The sequence below is a fragment of the Balaenoptera ricei genome, chromosome 2, assembly GCF_028023285.1.
Source record: "Balaenoptera ricei isolate mBalRic1 chromosome 2, mBalRic1.hap2, whole genome shotgun sequence".
NCBI lineage: Eukaryota > Metazoa > Chordata > Mammalia > Artiodactyla > Balaenopteridae > Balaenoptera > Balaenoptera ricei.
In genome coordinates this window covers 75,658,374-75,680,284 of record NC_082640.1, presented here as the reverse complement: position 1 = coordinate 75,680,284, position 21,911 = coordinate 75,658,374, and the positions used below count along the sequence as shown (strand labels likewise).

Below are 21,911 nucleotides of genomic sequence, written 5' to 3'. Positions count from 1 at the left end.
GTGGCCTGGCCTTCTACAGCCCTGTCACCCCCATCACCAACACACACATACACACACACTCTCCAGAAACTTCAGCTGAATGGGTTTATTATTCTTTGAAGTAGCGTTGATTTACAATGTTGTGTTAATTTCTGCTGTACAGCAAAGCGATTCACATATATATATATATATATATATATATATATATATATATGCCTTCTTTTTAAATATTCTTTTCCATTATGGTTCATCATAGGATACTAAATACTGTAGAGTTTTTCTCTGTGCTATACAGTAAGACCTTGTTGTTTACCCATTCAATACATACTGAATGGCTTGATCTTCATTCCGAACAGAACATTTCCCCACCCACTGACCATTTTCCCAGCCTCTTCTCCTCTAGTGTTTTCTTGTTCAGTCAAGGGTACCACCATCACCCAGATACTCGAGGCACAAAGATGGGCTTCCCTGCCTCCTCGCCACCCACATCCATGCACTCACTAAGTTAGGCTGTTTCTGGTCACCTTCGTGTTTCCCCAATCCATCTACCTTTCTCCACCTTTACTGCAATTTTCTCAGGTTCCCACATCTACCACCTCCTGACTGGGTTATTACACAGCCTCCCCACTGCTCCCTGCTTCCATCCTTACTCCCTCCAATCCATCCTCACACAGTCACCGAAGATGTTCTGTTTCTAAAAACAGAACCCTGATCAAGTCTCTTCCGTGCTTATGAGCCCTCAATGGCTCCTCACTGATGACCTGGCTATGACCACCCGTCCAGGCAGCTCTCTCCTCTTCTCAAAGTCACACTCTGGCCAAACCTAAACCACTGTGTCCACAGTTCCTCAAAGGATTCCACACACCCCCACCCCAACCCCGGCCCCGCAACCTTCCTGGAAGTTCTCCTCCTCTCTTGAGGTTTCACTTTCTCTGACCTTGCCCTTCCCAAGGCTGGTTGAGGGGTCCCTCCCATGTACACCCCTAGAGCCCATGTAGCTATCCCTCTCATAGCCCTTAACTTGCTGTATTACTAATTTGTCTCCCTCACTGACAGTTTTGTTTCTTTGTTTCCAGTAGCTAACTTAGTACTTGGAGCAGTCAACAAACACTTGTGAAATGAATGACCAGAGGAAAAATGATGCCTGTGATAAAAACAGTGGTGACAATCATATGCTGAGCTCCTATTCTATACCTGGCACCGTGGAGGACACTTCGCAACCATGATTTATTTGCAATTCACAACAACATTGCAAAGTAGGTATTTTTATATCTGTTTACAAATAAGAAAATGACAGTTCAGAGAGGTTAAACCATGTATCCAAAGTCACACAGCAGGTAAGGAGAGGAGCCAGGATTTGAATCCCTGAACCCTGCGTGCATCTTAACCCAAAGGCCAGAGACTTCTTAATACACTATCCAAAAAGGCACCCAGACAAACATGTGGGGCAGACCAAACAGAAACAGATAAACAACAAAACAAACAAGTAAAAATGCCCCACTTCTCAGTTGTACAAAGATCCATGTAATGGTTCAAACACAAGGTGAGGGAGATGGCGTTTTATAGGGTATCGAATACCAGGTTTACACAAGTAGGAAAACGCTCTCCTTTGCTAGGTCTCCTTGATAAAAAGCTTTGAAATAGACATGGCATTTCCTATTGGGGTTATTATTTTTGCCCCCAAGAGGGTGTTGGCTGCACAGAGACGTGTGGGTGTGGTTGGAAGGGTGCTGGGGTGGAGGGGGGTAGAGCTCTGAGGGGCTCCCCTCCGGCTCGGGGCTCCTTCCCAGTGAGGCACAGGCTGAAATGCTGATCTGATGTTTGGTCTTTTGACAATTTTCACTTAATGAATTGATTCCTACAGTTCATTAACATACCCACTTCCACTTCTGTATACGCATATGTCTTAATTAGCTGCTCATTGGCTGTTTAATTACAAGAAAACAGCTGACAGCTGCCTTGCTGAATTCTAATGGCAGACGCGTTGGAACGGCTACACATTTGCTTTTGACAACCAAGATTTATTCATAACTCTATGATTTATGGTGAATGCTCATATGCCTGAGCGGATTATTGTATTTTCCAATCCAACGGAAATGTTGGTATTTGGGGGACTGTGGACGTGGGAATCCCTCTCATTCCATTTCTGTGGCTGAGATGAGCTGAGAATCCTAGTTGGGGAGGCATGAACTCTGTTTCAATTTTATTTATTTTGGGAAGTTTCTGTTGGAATGTTCGGAAGTATGGGGGTGAGGAACAAGAAATATCTTTGGATAAATGTGGGCAGAAAGTTAAGGATTTAAAGTTAAGAAGGAAGGTAACTGGCAACTTAATTTTATTGAGGGGGAAAGAGAGGGCATGCATAGATTAAAATCAGAGAGAGGAAGAGGCAGAAGAAATAATAAAATTAAAATGGGGGGAGGAGACAGGAATAACAGTCCCCAAGGAAGCAAGTAAGAAGGAAATTTGTTCTTTAGAAAAAAAAAAAACAGGAAACCTCATTCTCCAAAGTGAGCTGGTATGGTCCCACACTCAGGCATCGGGCAGCAATAAGTCATGGAGATGTGGAGCTCCTCAACTACTTTCCTGTTCAGTAGTGACTGGCCTCCCCGTAGAACTGTATATGCAAATGATCTCTGATTAAAGCTGACCTCGTGTGTTACATTTGGTAAGTGGAGATGTCTGCTCTGCCATACGGTGATTTGCCATCCTCAGATCCAATCCAGTGGGCACATTCAGCAACAGTGATTCCCAAGCAAGCACGAGGGGCCCTACTCTGAGCCAGACACCACGTTAGACCCCATCTATGACAAGGTCAGAAGCCCAGCATCTTCTGTGAGCTGAGGCACGATTAAGACCAAACCAAAGAAACTAGAAAAATACAAAAAAAAACCCCTCAAATCATCTTGATGCAAATTGGGGTTTAACACATCCTACCACTTGTGCATTTATTTCATCACAGGCCTGGAAGGTTTTGCTCAATAAAAAATTTGTTCTTATCACCTGTATATAACAGAAATGAAACTCTGATGTCACAGGATGTAATAAAAAGCCAAGTCTGATTTTCATTTTAAATGGCTAGCTCTAATACTGGGGCCAAGTGTTATAAAATATTAAAGTAAAAATGTTGAGCATGAATGTACCAATGCTGAAAAGTAGACAAGTTGATCCAGGGCTAGTGATATTTTACAACTGAAATAAAAATATTAGAATCCTTTAAAAAACAATTTGGGCCTAAAAGGAACATTTGTGGATATGGTTTTTAACCTAATACATATAAAGCTCCAGAAAATGCTTTAACTCTTTCAGGAAAAAAAAAAGTACCAATTATACATTCTTGATATCTTTGAAAAGACTTTTTATTGTTAATTTCAGAGAGCATATTTGTTAATGTGAAGAAGCTATTCCAAGTTCTCCCTTTCCTGGGTGGAAGAGGAAGCTTTGCATAAGACATCATCTTAAATGTATTAATTGATGAATAAATATTTGACACATGAATGGACTCTATTCTTAGACTTATCACGAGGCAAAGGGTCTTAGATGTAATCAGAAATCAATTCACTAACTTCAATACTCAACTGTACATTATTATTTAAGAAGCTATAGTTGAATGATAATCATAGCTAACACTGCTTTATGATATAAAGGAAAGCTGCTACAAGAGTAGATCCTAAGAGTTTTCATCACAAGGAGAATACTTCTTTCCCTTTCTTCTTTTCTTTTTATTGTATCTGAGTTGACCCTTGAACAATGCGGGGGTTAGGGTTTGTAGAACCCTATGCAGTCAAAAATCCGAGTTTGACTTTTGACTCCCCCCAAACTTAACTACTAATAGTCTACAGTTGACCGGAAATCTTACTGATAACATAAACAGTTGATTAACAAAAATTTTGTATGTTGTATGTGCTATACACCATAATCTTACAATAAAGTAAGCTAGAGAAAAGAAAATGTTATTAAAAAAATCGTAAGGAAGAGAAAATACATTGACAGTACTGTACTGTATTTACCAATACCATAAGTTTATGTCCTTTGTTTTCAAGGTGAATTGTCTGTCAGTATCTACATCCATATTGTCATATACGATAAAGGAGATGTTATATGTATTACCGACATTAGACATCAAAAATGAAAAGATAATGTTAAAAAGAAATTCATATTTATTTACGATTTTTTCCAACATATTTATTTAAAAAAATCCGTGTAAGTGGACCTATGCAGTTCAGACCCGTGTTGTTCAAGGGTCAACTGTGCATGAGAAGATGGATGCTAGCTGAAACTATTGTGGTAATCATTTCACAAGATATGTAAATCAAACCGTCATGCTGAATGCCTTAAACTTATACAGTAAAGTATGTCAATTATTTCTCAACAAAATTGGGGGAAAAAGTTATGGTAGAGGCCCAAAGTCTAAAAAGACATGGATTAAAAATTCTGTGTGTGTGTGTTTTTTTAATCTTGAGATACATTTTTCATCCTCCTGCTGTAAGCAGCCACTGTATCTAATACTGAAGCTAGGAAATGAAGTTGAATGATAAACAGAACCGTTTCTCGAAAGAAAGCCTCAACCAGTCGTCGTTTTTCTATAAACACTTCAGCACTTGTATTCACTCTGAAGATCGAACCTTAACCCTAACATCTGCAGCCTTTCATTTTACTTCTGGCCTTTTCTGCTGTCCCCGTGCTCCGTGACCCGGCCCCTCCTCCCTGGCAGGCCTACCCAGCTTACCTTACACCCCTGCTAGCGCTCACCCAGGGCTGGGACTAAATTCTGTTCCAAGAGCTCAGGAACGTCTTTACTGGCAGAACTAAGCCCTTGCAGGCCTGGATTCAACGGTCTTCTGAAATGCAATATTCAGGGCTGGCCCAGTGCTCGTACACTGTTCCTTCATGATCTCCAAAGAACAAGGAAACTAATTTTACAGTGAAAACCTTGGCATAACAGAGTTCTTAAAAATTTGGGAATGGCATACCTGTCTATCCTTATCTTCCACTATCTGCAGAAAGTGACTCTCTGCTCCAGTCAAACCGGGTTATACAACCAAGACTTCCCCATTTTTAGGCTCTGGCTGCCTAGTGGACGTGTGCTTCTTGGGGCACATCACAGACTGCGGCCTTACTCTAGTATCTAGTTCTCCGTTTGCTATGAAGGCCTCGTCTCTACAACTAGACTGTAAGCTGCTCGAGGGAAGGATTCGGTCTTCTATGTCTTTGGACTCCAAATAGTGCTTATAGAACACCCAAGGGGGTGCTCCTATTTTCGCTCTTTTTATTGGCAGAGTCTACATTACAAATTACAAATGTTCACAAAATCAAGACTGGACCCACAGATATCCTGGAAATAGTATCTGACTCTACAGAGCACATTACTCAGACATGAGGAGTTTGCCCAGGAATGATAATAACAAGAGCCAACACTCAATGTGTGCTTGTTACGTGCCTGGCACTCGTGTAAGTGCTTTACCTATATGCACGTGATAACCATATGAAGTAACTACAATTTCTGTCCTCATTTTACAGATGAGGAAACAGAGGCACAGAGAGGTTGGGTATTTGCTCAACTTGGTAAATAGCAGAACTGGAGTTTGAACCCAGGCAGTCTGGTTCCAGAGTCAGAGCATAAGCCTGACACTATACCGTCTCTCTACACAGGGCCAAAGGGATTTGGAGAGGGTGAGCTGGGAATACTCAGGAACCAGAAAAAGAGCTACCAAAACGTCCACCACTTTCGCCGTTCATGTGCAATGCCTACTTGAGCAAGTATGTGGTGAAAGAGAATCATTTCAGCAATTAAATAGGTTCTCTGGTTTCTTGTGGTTTCAGGTTGTTGATTTGAAAATGCAATTTAAAATACATTCACAAGGCGATTAGCTCAGAAAATGACTGAGTCACTTTTTCTCTCTCATTAGATTTCTATTTATATATCTAATCAGAAATTTTCCTTAAGTCTAATGATACTATTACAGAGACAAATTATTTATAATTTGTCATGATACAACCACCTTCACCTGGTTAGAACATGATAAATCATTAACATCAGTGGCAAAAGAAGTCTCTTGACTTCACCACAACTAGAGATAAAAATGTTAGTTGTAATGTACACACTACTATATATAAAATAGATAACCAACAAGGACCTACTGTATAGCACAGGGAACTCTACTCATTATTTTGTAATAACCTGTAAGGGAAAACAATCTGAAAAAGATTCTGAATCACTGTGCTGTACACCTGAAACTACCATGACGTTGTAAATCAACTATACTTCAATAAAAAAAAAATGTTAGTTGTAGCAGAAACTATGACGCAGGGCAAATACTATATGCATTGAATATAAACACATACTACCGTATAGGTCCCAGGCTGGGTACAGGCCCAATCTGTTAATAAAATGAAGTTTTAATTGATTGTTTTTGTGATTTTCATTGTATAAAGTCAATAGGAAAGAGAAGCAGAACTGCAGATGACCGAAAAACACACTGGCACTGAGGCTGTACAAGATCTGGAAGGGAATCTAGAAAACTGACAACAGTGAAATAATAGCTGCCGTTTGTTTTCTTATTGCTTTTATTTTTGTCATAAATAAACATTGGGTTAAAAAGAAAACACACATTGTTTATGCCTCAGTAAACACAGTGGTACTCAGAGAATTCAGATTTTATTGAATAGCGTGTTGTTAATTAATCTTCTGAATTGTTGAGGTGTTTCCTATGAAGTAGCCCCCATCTTCTCCCTGGTCCTGCCCTGCGCGCCATTCCTAGGTATCGTATTCAATTTGCCACATAAAACTACATGTGGCATTACTGACAGACACAGAGAGAGCGATCAGTTTCGTGAACAGCATGAAGGTGCACACCTGGTTAATCCCTGGGACCCAGACCACTTAAGAAAATACCTAGGTGATAGGCAATGCACAAAAATCAAGTCTGCTTGGAACTCCTGGTAGGGGAGCACTGCTGTCTATATACCCTTCAGCAAGAAAGACCATGCCATCCTCTACCAGTGATAAGAAGGTGCGTACACAGAGTGGGTGAGGGTGCAGTGTGACAGCTGCCCAGCCACATCAGCCGAATTAACCCCCCCCAAATCAATGGAGGGACAGTTGTCACAGGCAGGTACCTCTCTTGCTTACATCTTGGGATAACATAGGCCAGGCAGTTGATTTTATTTTGTTTAATTTTAATTCATTAATTAATTTGGAGGGAGGACAAATTGAGGAAATAATTTTTTTCCTTGGTAATCCAGAACCTTGAGGTCTTGAGGGTACCATAGAGGTGAATAATTCAAAATCCCCTTTGAGTAGAAAGCTCTCTATTCCTAAAGGTGGGTGAATTTTTTTTTTTTATTTTGTTAAACTGTTTAATTTGAAATAATTTTAAATTTAGTAATAAGTTGCAAAGATTGCACAGAGATTTCCATTATACCCTTCATCCAGCATCCCTTGATGTTAACACCTTATGTAATTATGCTATATTTATTAAAACTAAGAAATTAACATTGGTGCAGTGCTACTAACTAAACCACCGACTTTATTTGGATTTCATCAGTTTTTCTGACAATGTCCTTTTTCTGTTCCGAGATGGATTTCTGGATAATGAAGTATGGTAGGTGGTGTGCAAAAATCTCAAGCTTCCCCAAGATAGGATCAATATGAAGCATTTGTATAGGTACAAAGTGGCAAGTGTCATGATGATTAACAGTAAAACAAAGACATAAGGAAATTACAAGGCGAATTTCCCTGAAGTCTCCCAGTAGTTATTTGTGTCTGAAGGTGGTTTTGTATTTTATGATATTGTATTTTTCTAATTTCACTAAACGAAAGCTAACCAAATTTGTGGATTTTATTTTTTGCTTCAGCCTCCAAACGCTTTAGGGCTAATTCAGGCCTGGTTCAGTGGCAAACAACTATCTCAGAGGCCTCCTGCATGTCTAAATAGCTTCTCTCCTGTTTTCTTTGCACTGTTTTATCCTATAAGCTGTCTCAAGGCCCTTCCAAGATAAGCAGGAGGATTTAAATCTTAATAAATTGAAATTTGAATAACGGAGGCAATCTAGGTTCGGGGGTCTTGAATGATTAGGAAAAACATCTCTATTTTCCATTCCCACATTATGCACGTGCTGTCCATGTTGCCCTGAGATCAGCATCAGTAATAATTAAAATAGTAACAACAGCAGTAAGACTATTAGATTTAAACAGCACTTTTCAGTTTATAAGGACTTTTATTTACAGTTATCATTTCTATTCTTGGAATAGTTCTAAAAGGTAGGAAGAATGCCACTTTACAGATGAAGAAACAGAGTCACTAAAAGATGAAGACATGTCCAAAACAATAGGGACAAATGGTGGCCCCAGGACCAGAACTCAGTGCTTTCTAAAAACCTTGCCGTGATTTGGCCAGATGTGTCAACATCTGTGTGCCAGCAATAAGACTTTCAATCACGTTCCCATTAAACTTCTTGGAAACGCCTTCTTATAAAGCTTATAACAGGGACCTTACAGAAGTCTAGAGTCATCTCTTGTTTGAAAAAAGATAACCAAAGAGAGTTTTTCATCAGTTCAATCAATTCTGGGATTGGAAGTGACAAACAAGCCATGCTCGAATACTTTTCTCCAGCCTCTCATTATTGTGATGGGAGGCATAAAAGTATATATATAACTTCCTTGATTGTAATGAACACCCAAATATTTATTCTGTCCTGTCGTTTCTCGTCACTCAGAGTGCCAAGGAGGTGAATTTTTAGGCATAGTAGAAGTAAAAAATAGAAGTCACAAAGATACGTCCTAACGTTAATAGAAACAACAACAGCAATTAAAAAGGCTTACCTTGCAGCCTTCACATGTAATGACACCGTAATGGATTCCTGATGATTTGTCTCCACAGATCTTGCATGGAATAATTTCAATTTGAGCTGCAACAGAAGCACGCAACCAGTTAATTACATTTTCCTTTAAACACCTTATAAAAGCGTTCCCTGATCAGCATTTGTATAGTGAAAACTAATAACCTGCTAAACATTATACTGCATTAACTATTCATTGCTGAACTGTGAGGGTCCCCCTAGAGCCCTGGACTAAATTATGGCTGCTCGTTATATAATAGCTTTCGGGTTATTAAAATGGGTCATTTGAGGAGGTGTTTAAGAACCCACAAGAAGACTGGAATCAGCATTTCAAAGCCTTCAAGAACTGGAGAGTTCGCAGTTTAGGCCTCAGAGCAAAGCAGATACTAAAATGTTTCCTCCGATCTCATTTTCCATCATTATTTTTAAAAGGTCATAAACCTGTCTTGGCTGAGCACTGTAGCTCGGCTGGTGGAGAAAAGTAGACTCCAAAAAGCCAAGACTACTTAGGAAAATGATTCAATTCTAAATATTAATAAGTTACATATGATGGTAAGAATTCCTTACTCATCTTTTTGAAATAAATGTACCTGCCATGTGTTAAAAAATTAGTCCACTTGTGTACGATCAAAACCTTTCAACCATAAAGTTCATATCCTATTTGAATTTAATAATGATGAATCCGGACAAATAGAATATGTAGCTTCAGAGTTCTTTACATTGGAAATTGATTTTCTGGTACAGCGTGCGTGTGTTTCTGTCTAACTGATTACTTACAGTTGCCTCATACTGGAAGAATAACCAAATAATTCATACATATTACACCAAAGTTCTCAAATATGTTAAAGCGCATTTCTAAGCAAACACATTATATCTTGAGCAGAGCTGGAAAGAGCATAACTAAGGATTAAAAAAACCCCTAAGGAACAGAATAATTAGGCAAAACAAAGTACTTGGACCACCTATTAAATACAATTTATATGTGAAATAAAGAACCAACACTGAGCTGCATATACAGGATGACAACTTTCACCAGTTTACCTGGAACGCTCCATTACACTCAATTTATTTTCCATGGTTTTCACTACTGGATATCATGTCAGATTACCTACTAAGTCACACACACAAAGGCAGTTGCAAGTGCCCAAGTATATTTCATTTTCATAAAGCCCCTACCTAGTGCCATGCCTCACACAAAGCAATGACTAGTCTAACGAACGTATTGCACGACGTAAGTAACACACATACACAGAGCCCACTCTTTCTTCCAATGTAATCTCATATCCTGGGGTAAATTCCACAGCCACCTACTCTGGATTTGATACAAAATTGTATTCAATACTTCAAAAGAGGACACATTAAATTACTGGACTTAACCTCATTTTAAACCATGTGTCCTTGCTAACTTCCTTTCAAGGGGACTAAAAGTACTGCAGTGCCTTTAGTGAGTCCTTTGCCTATCAGTCACTTTTAGGGTTGACATTCTGAGTTTCACTATCCAGAGTTAGAGACTGTTCAAAATCTCACCTCCAATAAATGTGCCATAATCCTGAAGCCTTCTAATACTCCAATAGTGGCATCTTTGTACACTATCTAATATGTCTATCCTGAGTTATGCAACTTAATACGTTATAAGATCATGCATAACAAAAACTGTCATCTTCAAGTCGGCCTCCTCATCTTAGAGCCTAGCTTGATTTCTTCAAGGAAAATTCTTTATGAAATCTAAACTCTAATAATGTTTCACACTTACGGCTCCTCCAATATTTTTAATACATAGTTAAGGCAAAGTTTTGTGCCACAGATTGTCTGCAGCTCTAGAAAGAGATGGTTATGCCCCACGTTTTTCATAGACTCATAAAAGCCAAGTGGTAGTAGAGAAATTCTGAAAGGTGATATCAGCTGAAAGGATTTTCCCATAGGAATTAACTAGTCTGTAATGAGAACCAGCCTCCCCTACCCCAACCCCTAAGGAAGAGAAGAATTAGACAACACAAAGGACTTGGACCATCTATTAAATAAAACTCATACAAGAAATAAAGAAGACAGACACTGAGCTGCTTCTGCTTATGTCTCACCTCAAGTTGTAGTCACAGAAACTAGACAAACCTCATTAGGCCCTATAGTTTAAGTCAGCATCAAAACTAAAAGCAACTCTAACACTAAACTCGGGCCTCTCAAGAGTTATTTTCATTCCATCTTAGTAATGGAGAGATCAAGCAAATCTATTTAGTCCTCTGTAAGATAGGAAAGCTCTGGGCAGGCCAGACAGGGAACACTGAGTAAAACTGTATGCATCTGGATCAAATGGAAAATGGTGTATTGTTGTTCACTCTGCCTGGACTCCTAGTGGATGACCCATGAGAAGTGACATCATGATGTTTAAGGCAGTGACCAAAATGCCTACTAAAGGCTCCTGTAATCTTGCAAGTGATCTGGAGGTCTGGCAGGGAGGGGTCTGATCATGGTGGGGGTGCCCCTGGGATTGACATCCTGGCCCAGCACTTCCACCCTTGGAATGGTTCTCAGCCGGCTGGGGAGAGGGTGGGTGTGAGGGTTGGGAAAGTCACTGTAGCATAAATCCAGAGTTTGGTGCCACTACTGCATAGGCCCACTGGCCTGAGTCAGGCTCCCAAACTCTTGGTCTTCAGCCTTCCTTCAGCTCTCAGGGTCTTTCAGATCTGGAGGGCACTCAAGCTGAGACATATTTTACGAGACTTTATGGAGGCCAAGATGCTTAGTATGAATGGACTCGCTGTAGACTGACCTGCATTTTCAAGCGAGGGGCCATTTGCCTAGAACTTTGCCCCCTGCCGCACTGTGTTTGTGCTTGGCTCCAGTGGGCAATGCTGGCCAAAGATTCCAAATTAGTTAGAACAAGCTTCCCTAGGAATCTCATGGTGAGGTGATGGGAGGGTTCTCTAAAGCCAGGTTCCGATATTCTGATTGGTTGGATTAAACTATTCTACTAGCCTTCTCCCTTGGGTGGCTCTCTTATCTCAGAAGACAATTTCAGGTGCAAGTGCTCTTTAGGAAATGACTAAAATCCACTTGCTCCAAAAAGCAGATTCTCTGAAAGTGATCTATCACATGTGTTGATCTTTCTAGAAAGTAAACATTTGCAGATCGGAGCAGGGCACTTACTCAATCTTCCATTTAATCCAACAATGCACAAAATCCACCTCCCTTCACCTTTTAGTCAATTTACAGAATTCAAATGTATCAAGGAGAAGAAACATAGTCAATGCCTTACAAATTTTTCAAAAGGAAAGCAGTTTAGTTTCACAAATTTGAGTTTTCAGACCCATAAGAGGGAACAGGACAAAAATCCCCTTGCCCTTTGCTTTCTATCCCTCAGGCTTTTCCATTTTCTGACAGGCAGCATTGTGTCTTTTCAAAATAATCTTCTTGTAACAAAAATTATGAGTCTTGGCCCATATATATACTGCACACATTGACTCAGCCAGTATTTCAAAGGATGAAATCTGTCAGACACCACTACTGTCACAAGTATATTGATTAAATTAGTCCACATCCATATTCATTGCAGCAAAGAGGTTTATTTTGTAGCGGAATATCTGAAGCAAGATGCACGCACACATATAATCATGAATTGGCTTAACAATGAACAATCTTGCTATGAAAAATTCTAATTTGCCCACATTTTCAGCTCTATTGCCTAAATAATTTGCTCTTTCATGCACCCTAAATAATTCAAGCAGGCTCTCCACACCTGCACAGGCAAATTTCTGCAGTTTCAAGGAGCTGACAACAAGTGGCAGCGGGGCGTCAGGAAATCCTGGAAAGCAGGTGTGCTAATTAGCCAAGTGGTCCTTAGGCTGGGCGGTCATATAGCGTTGCACCTCTGTAAAAAAGTTTGCTTTTTACTTTTCATTATAAAAGGTAACAAGACACTGGCATTCTTAACACCTCACTTGTTCCTCAGGACCTATTTCTGGATTTATCGTGGTCCAGAGAAAAATGCCCATTCTGCCCAAGTATTAAAATATATAATTGCCCAAGAGTTGTACCCATCACTTCATTCTGTGGGTGAATAGTGATGTCTCAACGATAATCTAAATAGATTGATTAATAATCAATAATATTTAACATGTATTTGGGCTTATAAAGTCTCAGGCATTATCTAATTTGCTGCTCCAACAACTCTGTGAGGTAGGTGGTATTATTATCATTATCATCATTATCTGCATTTTTTTTAGATGAGAAAACTGAAGCTCAGAAAGGCTAAATAACTTGCCCAAAGTCAGAGAGCTTGGAAGAGGTAAGGTTGGAATTTGGACACATTTTGGTCTTTTTCTCTAACTCAAAAGCTTATTCCCTCTCCACCCTACCCCTCTTCTCATCATACTGAATAGCCGAGCTAAATCACTCCAATAACAAACATCGGGAATATACTGCTCTTGGTAGGAAACTATTAACCAAGGATCAAAAGGCATCTCACAAGTAATCTGGTTAATCTTAATACTACTCAGAACTGACGTCAAGAGGTCTTTCTGGGAGTTACCTGACTAGTTTATAACTGGAAATAATCATCAACCTTCTAAGACCATTCTCAATTTTATAAAATTCCGAGTTCTTGACCTTAGCCTGACCAATACCAATGTTTAACAATTCTTAGGGCTGGGCAAATTACTTCACCTACCTCTCTGAGTCTCAGTTTTCTATTTGAAGATTCAATGATATAATGTATAAATGACACAGCACATATGATTATTTTATACATGTACTCTATATATATGCACATCACACACAATCCTTAGAAAGAGTTGGCACTCAAAACAGTTATTATTATTGTTATTGTTGATAAGAAATCCTGCCTTATAGCGAAATGAAATTCTTTTCTGCAGACTTTAAGCTCTTTCCAAAGCGGGGATAGAGAAAAGCGGCTTAGCCTCCAGCTAATATGACAGGCAGTTCATACCAGCTACCACAGCGATCCTTTACAACATTGGCACTTAACTGCTACAACATAGCAGCATGTTGTAATCAGTGTGGGATGTGTCACAAGGCATTTGTTGCTAATAATAGTAAAAAAAAAATAAAGTTTTTTACTGGTTCATATAAAAAAATAAACTAACATGGACCTAAGATCACCCCCATAAGATCTTTCACTCTTGCTCACTTGCACAACCATATGCTTTCTCAAATTGGATGGAACAGGGTGGGGTTACTGCTGGCTTGCCCAGGAAATGGTCAAACCTTGGGTACACCCATGACACTATGTCACACATACAAATGCCAAGCAATTTTGTGTGTCTTGCAAAAACTGTCAAGAACTGCTGCTAAAAACAAACAAACAAAAAACAACAAAAAAGCTATCTTTATACCAATCTGTTGACCGTGTTTTTCCTGGAAGGCTGAGAATATGGAGGACTTTTCCCCTGCTATGTTACATATTTCTCTAACGTTTGAATTTTTTACAACCAGCATGTATTACTTTTGTAAGCAGAAAAACCAATAAAGATTAAAAAGAAAAACCCTAAGGCATTTGATTTTATTTTCAGCAAAATGGCTTGAGTCCTTTATGGATTAGTCACTTTATTTTATCCCCTGTTTAAAACTGCTGGGGTATTAAAGGCTTCTGCAGCTGCCTGGATGGCAGTCTGGCCTGTATGTCAAGGCCAGCTGGGGGCGGGGGGGGGGGTGGTGGCTGGGGGGGAGTAGGGAGTCTTCACCTGGTTTCCTGGAGGAGGGACTTTGGCAACTCCTGACTTCGAGAGTTTTGTAGCCCCTCTGGGTCTGGCCACCTCTAGTTCCAGGGTCTCCAAGGACTCTGCCCCACGGGGCTCAGCCGAGGCGGCAAAAATAGGGGCTGAAATTCGCCTGCCTGTGAGCCCTGCTGCAGAGTGGCTGGAACAGCTTGGAGGGAGGGAGCCTTTTTCTCTCTCCACTCTCTCAGCGCTGCCGCTGGAGGCCCCAGGCCACCATCAGGGTTTGCAGAGAACTCGCGATACATCTTCATGGTGGAAGAACAGACTGTGGGATTCAAACAGTTTGGCACACTCTGTCCCTGGACCTAAGGCTTGGAGTATAACATGGATTTGTTTCACAGTGCAGGCATGTTCAATAGGCATCCTGGGTGGGGAGGGCCGAGTTCCAGCTACACACTCCGCAAACTAAAAATCAACTTGGTCCGCCATTTTTTCTACTAAATATAATACTGGTATATGTCCCCGGTACAGTCTTTTCTTCTACTGATTTTTGGATTTTTTCATGATAGTACTTGATCCTAGCTGAACGTCAGCAAAGCAGTTAGCCCCCTAATTAGAAAAGTCCTACCCCTTTGGTAGAGCAGTCTTGTGGTCATTTCTGGCAACAACAATAATGCTTGATATTTGCAGAGCTCTGTAACGGTTTTCAAAGTTTTTGTCCTCACTAGCTTGTTTTGATTTTGGTGTTCACAACAACTCTGAAGTAGGCAGATGGGTCTTATTAGTCCCATTCTACAGATGTGGAAAGTGAACCTCAGGAGGGTTGAATGGCTTCTTCTCTATGTCTAGGTTTCCCAGGGTTTAATTGTAGAAGCAGCCACCAAAGGAAAAAAAAAAAAAAGACAGACTTAGTGTCTCTTTCCTGCTCAGGATTATTTGATGCCTTTCGATTTATGTTATCATCAATCTGGGGCTCTCAAGGGGAAATGCCATGAGAGAGAAAGAGCTGGAGGTTGATCCAGCTAAGAAGTGGAGTTGGCACTCCTGCATTTCCCTCTGATACTCAACTCCCTGAGTGGCCTCAAGCAAGTCACTTACAACTCCACTCCCTCCATCTATAAAATGGGGATAACTCCTACCTCCCAGGCAGGTGGTGGTAAACGAATGCTCACAAAGCTCTTTGAAGATGAAAAGACCTATATAGATGGGAAGCTTTAGGAAGCTTGGCATATCATTCTTGGCAAGGACCAGGACGCTGTGCCCTTACTACCCACTACAGGCTCTGCCACAAAGAGAATAAAGAAAAGTCCACAGAACTGTAATTTTCATCTGCTAACTAGACTCAAAGATTTTTTTTAAATTGTTGGTTTCCAAAATGCCTTCCTGAGGGACTAATGGGTCCAGATGTTACTATCTTTGTCTCAGCTTGAGAGAAAAAGCACATAGATGGAGAAGTCACCTCTCTGTAACAGCTGTCACAAGCAAAGTCACTGAACTGAGCCCTTCATCAGGGCTTCAGTTGTCTTGCAGAGGTATCATGGAAATGGTATGATTCCCACTTGTTATACACAATAAAAACACATGTTGCCCTCCCACATTCTGACCCTTGGTATTAAGTTCATGTCTGACTCAAAGGACCCTGTCAAATTACAGCCATCCAAAAAAAGGTCCTGTACCTTACTCTGCCTCCCCCCCACCAAAGTCCTACACCTTACATACTATTTAAAGCCGCTTCTTAAAAGCTTTAACTTGATTGTGGTTTCTGCTGAAAATGTAACAGCTTTTTAGAAATCATTGTTTAAAATAAAAAGTGTTACATATACTTGCCAAATACATACACATAAACACACCTCAAACTCTTCAAGAGATCAAGCATTTGCAAACTAAAGCTAAAATATGACAAAATTAGATTTTTGAAACTTTATTTCCTTCAGTCTTTACACATGTAAGACTTAGGAGCCTAAGAGTTAAAGCCCATATGAATTCAGAGAAAGCTGAGCTGTGTATGCAGGAAATACCTGAAGAATGAGGAAGACAAGTATGTGTTGTCACGTGGCTTTCTGTGAATGTGCAGGTAGTTCTGACAATGGGAAGTGAATATTAATCCTTTGTAATATGTTTCTATCTCTACTGGATTAAGCTTTCCAGAGAAACTGACTCGCATTCCCTGATGCACATGTATCTCTGCTAAAAGCCAAATCCAAATGAGTACTTTTGTCCCTAGATGGGGAAATTCTGTCAAATCAGAGAAGAAACAGATTTTTCATATAGAGGAACAGTGGATGGCTTTGATTTTTAGATCCAGTTCTCTCTAGAATTCTCCTACGACACAGTCATGCACAGAAGACCTCAATTTAAGGCAACATATTCTTTATTTTTTTTGGTCTTTCCTAATCTAATCTCTATCACTTTTGTGGACAACGGAGCAGCCTTGTTGTTGAGGATTTCTGGGGTTATGTGAAATCAGGGACTAAGACAAAGGTAACTGGCCATTCAGCCAATTATTCTCAATTATTCTCAAGGTCCTTCTAAGATTCTAGAATTGACTACATTTTTTCAATATGAAGTTCTTGCAGATTTTCTTGAACCTTGAAATCAGAAATGTCTAATCTTTCTCTTGAATCTCTCAGGGTGGGTTAAGCCATTTCATATCAGCAGGAAAAAGAATCCATCTTATCTTACTAAGTTGTTGGAGTATGATCAAGAGAGTTTCTTAAAAACTTCTTTTCCAACAATAGGTATGTGTCCCTTATATAATTCTGGATAATACTAGACCCAAAAAGATGTCATCTGACTCACAGAACTGCAGCTAATCTTTTCTAGCGATCAACCTCACTCTAGATACCAATCCCTTTTTTCCCCTTAACAAGAGCAATTGTGCCACATTTAGGTTACGTCTTCCTTTGCTCACAGTTGAGAGCAATGGGGTCAGCTCTTTGCTTTCATCATTCAAAGTCTGTTTTTCACAACAACAGAAAAGAACATCTTTAAAACCAAACCAAATCTGGAGATCTTATCTAGTTTCTGCTTTACCAAAAACATCAAAATTACTCTTACTGCGTTTTATGAAATAACCTTACTTTACACCATTACCCCCAAATTCTCACACCTAAGCCCAAGAGATAAGCACTCCATTTTACAGCCCTCTTAACTTTGCACCTGCCTATGCACACCTCAACTTATAGGTATTGTATGATCTTGGTACTTCAATTTACAAGATTGTAGTTTTTCAATGGATACACAGAATGTTACAAAAAGAAACAAACCTGGTGATTCAATTCCAAAGTCCAAAGACAGAAAAATCCATTGACACAGAAGTGGGTCTTAAAACAAGTAGGAGGGCTTCCCTGGTGGCACAGTGGTTGAGAATCTGCCTGCCAATGCAGGGGACACGGGTTCGAGCCCTGGTCTGGGAGGATCCCGCATGCCGCGGAGCGACTAGGCTCGTGAGCCACAATCACTGAGCCTGCGCGTCTGGAGCCTGTGCTCTGCAACAAGAGAGGCCGCGATGGTGAGAGGCCCGCGCACCGCGATGAGGAGTGGTCCCCGCTTGCCGCAACTGGAGAAAGTCCTCGCACAGAAACTAAGACCCAACACAGCCATAAATAAATAAATAAACAAAAAAACAAGTAGGATATCTGTTTAAATCTATTTGTTCTATGGCTTCCTATGAGTCTGGTCCATTGTATGCTTGGCACATAGCATCATAGTTCACTGAATAAATCAGTCAAAATATTCTGTTTGTCTCAGAATTCTCTTTAAAGGGCCAAAGTCTCCTGCCTAAAAAGTCAGCTACTGATTGCTAACTCTAACTGCACAATTTCTATCCTCCTTAACGGTGACATCACCTGCTGAAGATGTGCAGAAGTGGGTCAAAATAACAAGAATCCAGGTTAAGTCATCATAGCTCACCAGGCAGAGGAACCTATTGCTTCTTTCCATTAGCTTAGGTAGTTTTTGTGAAGATCAATTACTGTTCATTGAATATTAGACCATGTCATTTAAGAAATATTCCCTAACCAAACTGTTTGGATTCATGGCAAAAAAATTGGAAATAACTTGTAACTTTAAACCTTGAAAACACATTTGCTTTCCTCTATGTTAAGCCACTGAGGACTAAGATGACAACACGTCCACAGCCACAGGAACACAGACTGGTGATACCAAAAATTTCTTGGTCCACAGATCATTTTAGTGGGTGAGGATGGCTAAGAGGATTATCTCACAGCCCAGATCCCCATTCTACCTTTGTGCTGTTTCCCACTTCACAAAGTCTCCCTAGAATTAATAGGCAGAATGGAACTCCGGGCAAGAGACCAGGGAAAGGTCTGCTTTTTATTAAAAATCACAAGCAAATCATTTAGACTTGCCAGAAGCAGAAGTGTAGATGTTGTCGTACTAATCGTTTTAAGATTCTAAGATCTTGAAGGATGAGTGACCAATTCCTAGAAGACAAATTCTACTAGGTTCTCCACCTCCAATTTCCAGGACATAGCCAATGATGTCTAAACAACAGATATGGCAAGTTCTCAGCCTTCGAAAACATCAGAGATGTATTTCTGGACTGCAGGTCAATGGTAATTTTTAAAAAATTCTCTTTTATAATGCTTTTCTAAGACAACCAGTTCAGCCGGACACAGGAATGACCAGACAAATGCCCGGAGGAGTTTTTTCTGACTATCTAAATGCGTGTTCTTTAAACTTGCTTATTAAAGAAATGTTTCCATTCTTAGTTATAATATATAACGTCAACTAGACAATGGATAACAATATGGGCTGATAGCTTAAGTAGGGTTGTTTTCTATGTCTATTCCCAAGGGGGGAAAGCAGGAGCTTCTAGCTATTTCTTCACTGGAAAGGGAAATACAGAAAAAGGCAGCAGAGCCTTGAGGATATTAAGTAGTTGTGAGACAGGAGGAGAAGGGATGCTCTGGCCCAAGCTTAGAGATTGTCAGATTTATTTTAAGAAGGTCTGACATCTAAGCATCAATTCTCAGACCGTTAACACCTAATAAATGTCATTCTTCCCTACAAAAGAAAATGTATATCTTGGGGGTTTACCTTGAAACTATCTTTATGTAAGTCATGCACTAGGGGTGGGATAAGAACGCCACAGCCGTGGAAAGATAGCAAAATAAGGTTCACAACACTGTCCTTCCTCTTCCATTTTCAGTTTCTGCTCCTCCAATCTGAGGAGCTTCTTTTGCCTGCAGACAAACATTTCAGATGACATTTTATGACTGTCCTGCACATACGCCTATCAGCTAGCCAGCACTTGGCAATGTGCGTCTTTGTCACTTAAAGAGAGCTTGAGTGAGTGTGACACTATCACTGGCATAAGTGAATCTTTCTAATTTGCAGTAAAAGCGCACCATTCACACACTTTGGTACTTCAGGACGGCGAGGTTTTGAAATCCACTTCACAAGTGATGGCAGCACATTTCACATCAGATGGAAACACACTCTGATTGCTAACAGCTGCTACAGGCACATCTTACTGTCACAGCCAGAGCTCAGAATAGCAGGTCCTTTTTAATGCCAATGGCTGCTACCATCTTAAATCACCACACACACACACACACACACAAACATGTTGCACACCCTTACACACAGGTCTCTCCAGCTGTAAGTCCTACCACCACTTGCTGGGAGCCTGCACGACTAGGCACCAGGGATGCCAAGAGGGTACACAGAACCCACTGGCCCACGTCATCTTGTTACATTAGCTTCACTGTATGTGAATTAAGGATGATAGTGGACACTTTTTTTAAAAGAAGAAAGAAAAGTACAACCTTGAAGTAAAGTGGAGAGGATCACTTTGCAAGCGCTAGAGGCTGGGGTTGAATCCCTGCCCTGTCACTTACTAGCTATGTGAACTTGGACAGCTTTCTTAATCTCTGTGCCTTATTTTCCTAGCCTTTAAAATGACCCCTACGTCCTTATTATAGGGTAACTAAGTGCTTATAGAATCAGTGCATAGCACATAGAAAGGGGTCAATAAATATTAGCTATCATCATCATCACCATCACCACCTATCTTTCAAGGACAGTAGTATTTGGCAAGAGCTGCTACTGGAGTTGCGGGAATGAGCAAGAAGATTGAAGAGGGATAGGTCATTATATTCCTTTCAGATAAAGACATGGAGTTCAGTGGCTTTCTTTTTTAAATTTTTTAAAATTAATTTATTTTTTAAAATTTATTTTATTTTTGGCTGTGTTGGGGCTTCACTGCTGCGTGTGGGTTTTCTCTAGTAGCGGGGGCTACTCTTCGTTGCGGTGCGCGGGCTTCTCACTGCGGTGGCTTCTCTTGTTGCAGAGCACAGGCTCTAGGTGCGCGGGCTTCAGTAGTTGTGGCCCGCGGGCCCTAGACCGCAGGCTCAGTAGTTGTGGTGCACGGGCTTAGTTGCTCCGCGGCATGTGGGATCTTCCCGGACCAGGGCTTGAACCTGTGTCCCCTGCATTGGCAGGTGGATTCTTAACCAGTGCGCCACCAGGGAAGTCCCAGCGGCTTTGTTTCTAATGCAGAGGTCTAAATATGAGAAGTAACACTAAGCAGGTACAAAGCATGATGGAAAGAAACCACTGGGTATTAAGCAGCTCCCCACTTTCTAAGTAAAGCCCACAGCAAGGCTGGCATATTGAAGAGGTGGTAAGCAGAAGAAGTGGGAGCCAGGCTTCTAAAAGCTGTGTGGTGAAGTAGGGAAGGGACTCAGCTGCAGGGTTCGGAAGCTTCTAAATCTACCTGCTAACAAGTGAAATTTACCAGACACGTGTGAAACTTTGTGACCTTCTTTCTCCAGGGCTCAGCTTCCCTCTTAGGGAATACTGTAGATACTCCCTGCCCTTAGGTGTAGTGTTGCACCAGATAAACCGCCAGATCCGGTCCTGCTGTGTTACACAGTGATATGATGATTGCGAGTGAGTTGAACAGTCATTTCCCCAACAGTTGGGATCTCGTCAATGGCGAAACCCACCAGGTGTCACTAGTCAGGAAAAGTAGTCATAGAATGTGGAAGAGAAGCCCATCTGGCAACCACTTTGTCCATTTTAATTGCATTTTGGTTTAGACAAGGGAACACACTGAAATGTTCTCGTCAAGGTCCAGAGTAAAAGCTCTGGCAGACTACCCACTGGAGCTAGAACACTCTGTTTCTACACACCTGCCCCCTCCTTTTTTGGCCTTACTAAAAAAAAAAATAGTGTTTATTACTATCTAAGAGAATTCCTTTCAATACCACAGCCTGCCATATATTGACAGAAGAGACAGGGCAGCACAATGCTAAAATGGTGTGAATGGAAAATAAAGTATTTTTTTCTCCTTTCAAGGTATACAATTTCAATTGACGGTTCTGGGACCAAATTAGGTGGGTTTTTTTTCACATATTTATTTATTTATTTGGTTGTGCAGGGGCTTAGTTG

General features: G+C 40.6%; 1 protein-coding gene across 4 annotated transcripts in view; it reads right to left on the bottom strand.

The window, feature by feature from the left end:
- RORA (RAR related orphan receptor A) overlaps window positions 1–21,911 on the bottom strand; it is a 731,116-nt gene that overhangs the window by 36,020 nt on the left and 673,185 nt on the right. For all 4 annotated transcript variants that reach the window (XR_009500815.1, XM_059913133.1, XM_059913134.1 and 1 more), the window contains one exon: window positions 8,804–8,889. Coding sequence is in view for 3 of the 4 variants with exons in the window: in XM_059913133.1 (XP_059769116.1) it covers window positions 8,804–8,889 (86 nt within the window). In the remaining variant the exon portion in view is untranslated. The remainder of the gene's footprint in view (window positions 1–8,803; window positions 8,890–21,911) is intronic.